The 6201-nt window shown below is 34.9% G+C and overlaps 1 protein-coding gene across 1 annotated transcript; it reads left to right on the top strand.

The window, feature by feature from the left end:
- The first annotated feature begins 3474 nt into the window (after nt 1-3474).
- On the top strand, nt 3475-6201 carry LOC129222949 (protein hunchback-like). Its single transcript, XM_054857511.1, has one exon. The coding sequence runs from the start codon at nt 3475-3477 to the stop codon at nt 6199-6201; it is 2727 nt and encodes a 908-aa protein (XP_054713486.1).

The following is a 6201-nucleotide window of genomic DNA, read 5'->3' as shown; positions in this document are numbered from 1 at the left end:
CCTCTCCCGACCCCTTTACTTCTAAACAGCTGTGCAGAGCACACACGCACCAACCATTTGAAGTCTTAATCTCAGCACTTGGGAATGAAGAGAGTGGGGGTTAATGAAAAATTCTAGAATAAATCACTCCCCTCTTATATTCACCTAAAACTACATGACAAAACAGAAAGCAGTTCGAAATCGAATCGAATCCATTCGTACCAAACTATAGGGAGAAAATTCCAAATGCCTTGAGAGCACTTAATCGTGCATTTCCTCTCAAAGGTTAACTTCAAAGCATTTATACTGCAATAAATAAACTAATCATTATGCTTATCGTATTGAAATATGATATGAACAAAACTAATAGATTTTAGACACATCGATGTTTTTTTTTTTTTTTGTATTTTAAATCTAACTCTTTTGTTTGTCTATCATGTTCTTGCTATAACACGATTCGTAATAAACGAGCTTTAGTCTTCATGTGAAATCACTCCCTTCATTATTTAATCAGACATTATGTCTTATAATTCCTTCTGTTGTATGTAATGGTACCGACTCAGTGGGTGCCACGGTATGCCGTAAAATGTTTATGAGGGTGATGGGCGTCTTCTCATTTCTTTAACATTTTCAGGATCAAAACATAGAAAAAAGTTTGTGGGAATCTTTCGTTTCAACTCCTTCATTATTGTAGGAAAAAAAGGGTCTAACAATACTCGAGTTTTTCTTAGTACTATTCCGTACTAAAAAAATAAAATAAATAAAAGTATACATAAATGACGGTGAGACTTTAAATTTTAATGTTCTCTCAAAGTACAATCACTGATTATCAAAACCGGATGACACAGCGTCTATTTTTTTTTTTTTTTTTTTTTTGAAGAAATTTCCAGAAAACGTTCGTGTAAAATCGTAGACATCAGCTAAAAGTGATTATGACACAACGATTCAAATGTGATTCATCGATAAAAGAAATACTTCATTATGAAAAATCCTTCCGAACGTGAGTAGTTGTTACATCTTCTCGAGTTTCATTAAAGCGAAAGCAATAAAAGAGAAAGGGGAGAAACGAAAGCAGAGGGAAGCAAAAATGCGTAAAAAAAGGGATTGTGGTTTCCCCCGCAAAATAGGTTCTCCTCTTTCATAAGATGAAATTAATTCAACCCATTCGCGTTCCCTTCGAAAAGTGTAAATATCTAATTGTGGAGAGTGAAGTATTACGTCAGTTTTGAATATAGTGGAGTTTCTGAAATGTGGGGGAAGCACATTGATTAGGCTATGTTATAAATGTAAAGTCTATCGGCTAATATATTACTAGGGGGCTTTTCTGAAAATGATCGGGGAAAGCGTTTTGAAAAATAGTTTAATCATAAGAAATTATTCTCTTATTATTCTAATTTCAGCTTAACTAATATTTGATAAAAAAATTCATAATTTGTGTTTGACTTTTGGTCAAACTTTACTGCTTGGAGAAAAATATGCAGATTCAGAACCTATCATCTCTTAGAATATTCCAACCTCTATTCTCAAACCAATATTGAATAGGGTTTGAGTGAAGTGCACTACGCCCAGAGACGCCTGGATGGGAGGTCACTGTGACCTCCCAAGAATTTCTTGATTCGGCAATTTTTGTCCGATCATCATCAGTTGGCAAGACTTGGAGTTCTATTCGAAAAAATTATCAACATTCGGCGAAATTCGGAGTTCCATTCGGCAAATTGAGAATTTCCGCTCTCCCAAAAATTTAAGTTCAGGGCGCCCCTGACTGGGCCCCGCCTTTCTGAAGACCCAACTCTATGTTTGATTTTGTAATAATCGTAAATAGATAAATTAAAAAAAATGAGTGACGTTGTTTTTTTTTTTTTTTTTTATTAATAATGATATATTCTTTGGAAAAAGTTTAAAAGAAAGAAAATGAAAATGGACAGACATGTAATCCAACTACTTTAAAAGAAAAGTGGAACTTTTATTATCATTATTATTTTGTAATTTTTATTTTAATGCTGTAAATGTAACAAGTGTTTATTTTAATATGAGGAGATATAGGGAGAAAAGAATCATTATATATACATTGCTAATGTGGATTACTATTTTAAGTAACAATTTGACAGAAAAGTTACGGTACATGAACGATAGCAATAATTTTTGGCATGTATATATTCTATGGAACGTTATTTAACAGCCCCTATCCCCATTCAGCTTGGTACACTCTCTGACCTAAATAGGTGCCACAAATCATAATCTCCAAAAAGACTGCCCTGCTATTGTCGTGCTTGGATAACTAGTTTGGTGTTTGGGAATGGACGGAAATGACAAAGTGTGCTGTTGTTCCCTGAAATCATGGCTCCCCTCTCCCTGGAAAGGATAATTCAGCTTAATTCTGTCCCATTAAGCAACGTTTAATGCGAGGATGTGAGTATGAGAAAGTAGTTGGACAAAACAAGGTCCTTCCGACCATTATTTTAAATGTATAAAACTACGCTTTGATGTTCTATCATCAGCATCCTCCCTGTTTTTTTCTTTTTCCCCTCTCACCCATGCCAGTAAATATAAATATGCAAGCAGCTTTTTTTTTAAACTGAAAAACTTACATATCAAGAGTCCTTAGGTTTGTTAATGATAAAATTTGCAGTTAGGAATTTTTTTTACGAAATCAAAAAAAGTTAAAAACGATTTATGATTCATATAATTGGTGAAGGTAAATATAGTGTACGAATTCGTTAGGGGAATATCGAAATCCAAACAAGGAAATTGATTAAAGGTTACCAGTTTAGAAACTTATAGAAATAGCAAGGGAAATAATAACTATGAGGTAACCTTATAAACATACTTCATCATACTATTAACAAGCATAGGCGGAACGGGGGGAAAATTAAAAAATAATAATAAATGAATAGAATAAAATAATAATGACACCATTTTTTTTTAAACCATAGATGATCATAACGATGAACTCGCCTTAAACAATTTATGACAGGTGAACAAGTTACATACGTTTCAGAACTAAACTGAAACCTATAACTTTTTCCTTTTAATGTAAAGAGAAGGATTTTTACTTATTGCTACATTTTTTCATTTTTTAAACTAAAAAGATTCATCTAAGCCTTAGCATTGATTTAATAACTACAGGCATGAATATTTTTGAGTCACGTGAAGCAAAAAACGCTGCACGTTTCTTTTTTTTTCTAGTATTTTATTTATATTTTGTGTAAAAATATCGTTCTTATAATTTTGAATGTGAGTACAAATGTGTTTTTTCTTTAACTTTAGGTTGGAAATATTAATTGAAGGGGTGTTTATCCTTTTCTGAAGAAAGATGCCGATTTCTGAGTGAATGATGAAAATCAGCAATTCAAGAATTCTTCTCAAGAACTTTATATAATGGCTACAACAGCACTTATATCTGAATACCGCTCAATGACATTTAAGTGTAAGGCTTCTGTATCTTCATCCATAGAATTTTCGGGATTGAGTAGTTATCCGGAAACGGATCATATGATGGCTCCGCAGCAAATAACTCATCAGGATATGGTGCACAAGAGTTTGGACAGAATACCAGATTCCGAACAATCAAGACAAAATCAGGAATCTCCCATTTCAAGCCCAGGGACATCTTCAAGCTCTCCAGTTTTAACTAACGAAGTATCAGAAAGAAACCACGATTTCGCTCTGAGAGGTTCAAGCATCGTTGACGGATCTTCCGATGACAGTGAATCTATGCCCAATGATATATCAGGATACCATGATGATCGAGATGAATTCCCTAGCCCTTTAGAGCAGTTAAAATGTGCTCTAGGAAAAAATGGTATGTTGGGTCAAAAATTGAACTTACCCTATCCATCAAAAGAGAATTGCGTCAGCAGGAATGGTGACTCAGTGGTTCAAGCAGAAGAATCATGTCTATATTACGATAGCAACGAACTTTACAAATGCCACTTATGCAATTATGCAGGAAACTCGAAACATGACTTTAATTTGCACATGAACTCTCACTTTGACCACAAATGCCAACATTGTGACTACACTTCGAGGACGGAAGGCCGTTTGAAGCGTCACATCAAGGACTTTCATTCTGCTACACCTCCAGAAAGTTGGGCTGGGACAAGGGTTCCACGGACAGATGGAAGTGGTGGTGAACAGTCAATGGATGACAGTGTCAGCTCTTCAGGAACCGGCAAATCGCGTACATACAGATGCAAACAGTGCAATTTTGTAGCTTATAAGAAAAGTGAGTTCTGGTCACACCATAAGAAGCACATAAAGGCAGAGAAATTACTAACATGTCCTCAGTGTGAATTCGTCACAGAGTACAAACATCATCTTGAATATCATATTAGAAATCATTTCGGGTCCAAACCTTTCAAGTGTAACAAATGTAATTACAGTTGCGTAAACAAATCTATGTTGAACAGTCACATGAAATCTCATTCCAATATTTATCAATACCGTTGTGCTAACTGCACCTATGCTACAAAATACTGTCATAGTCTAAAACTTCATTTGAGGAAATATGATCACAAACCAGCAACAGTACTGAATATGGACGGAACTCCAAATCCATATCCTATAATAGACGTTTATGGAACAAGAAGAGGACCCAGATCAAAGAAGCGAAAATTATTAGAAGAGCCAGAAAATAATTCAGTTTCGTCATCAGCATTAGTTCCTAGTCAACAGCAAATGAATTATTCACCTGTTCCACCACTGTTTCCTCCAAGTGTTCCTGTTATGTATCACCCTCAGTTTTTTAATGGATATCACGGAAATATTTTTATGAGACCCCCAACACAAATGGACAGTGCAGGTAATGCGTTGACTCATCACATGTCTCCATTTGGTCCAAAGCATGGAAGTCCCTTAAAATGTCTCATGTGTGACTTTGTAACTGATATGCAAGAAGTTTTTCATAAACATATGCTTTTCCATGCTGCTTCTGAAAACCAAGACCTCGTAAAATTATGTGGTATTAATTCCGATTCGATTTTGCATTTTCAAGACCAACAAATGGCAATGAATAATTTCTCACAGAAGCAAAGGCATTACTTGGAAAACTCTCCTCGAACGGATACTAATTTTGGTATTCAAGATTCTGAGCCCGAGATTTCCAAAGATACTTCTCGTAGAAATGAATCCATGTATGAATTAAAAAACGTGAAAAGTGAAGAAAATGGAATGGACACAGTTCGAATGGAAAATAAATGTTCAATTCCAAACAAGGAACATGAGGAAAAAGAATTTTTTCGCAAGTCTGGTGACAGAAACTCAGATTGTGCTTCTCAGGAGACGGAACCAGATGAAGAGAGTGAAGAAAAGGATGGAAGTTTCATAACTTCACATACATCAGCATTACCAAAGTCTGCAAATCATCACCAACAATTAGAAATTTCCAGCTCAACAAAATATGATTCTCAAGAAACAAAGAACTCGGATCATGCACCTTTAGACCTCAGCAGTTCAAAGCAATCAGAACAAAGATCATATGAAAATTATTCAGAAAACAGAATTCATGAGGATTCAGTAATGGAAATGAGCCAGAACATTCCTTATAGAACTGTAAGCACTGCGAATTCCAGAAATCGTAGGAAGGGTAAAGCTTTCAAGATTGATCGTAATGTTCAATATCAAGATCAAAATCTAGTTAAAGAACTTTCTTGCCCAACTTTAAATCATACCACGTTTATAGATGACCATGAAAACAAGAACTTACATATAACAAAAGACATTACCCAATCACCTCTTTCTCAGCATGTTTTTAACTCATCGAACTCACCTTCTAGAAACTATCCAGTCACCGAAACGTCTCAATGTGTATCGCCAAAAGAAAAAGCATTTGGTGAAATTAGTAAAGCTAATAGTCAGGAATGCATAAAACAAGACGTTTCTTCAAATTCAAGCGTTATAAATTTAGATAATGGAATAAAGTTATCTAACTCGCAAAGTCTTAATGTTCCTAATTCCGACGAGTGCAATAACGTCTCTGAAATAGTTCCTATTGTGCCAAAAATTGAGATCGATATTGAAGAAGAAACAAGTCCTCGAGATTTGAAATGGTCTGATATATACATTTGTCCATATTGCGATATAGCTTTCAAACAATGTGTCATGTATCAAATGCATATGGGCTATCATGGATATGCTGATCCTTTTACATGTAACATGTGTGGACAAGTCAGTAGAGATGCAGTTGACTTCTCTCTTCATATTCTGCGTTCAGCTCATAAGTAA

The sequence above is a fragment of the Uloborus diversus genome, chromosome 5, assembly GCF_026930045.1.
Source record: "Uloborus diversus isolate 005 chromosome 5, Udiv.v.3.1, whole genome shotgun sequence".
Taxonomy (NCBI): Eukaryota; Metazoa; Arthropoda; class Arachnida; order Araneae; family Uloboridae; genus Uloborus; species Uloborus diversus.
Note: the sequence above shows the minus strand (reverse complement) of the source record. Positions and strands in the feature narration are given on the sequence as shown.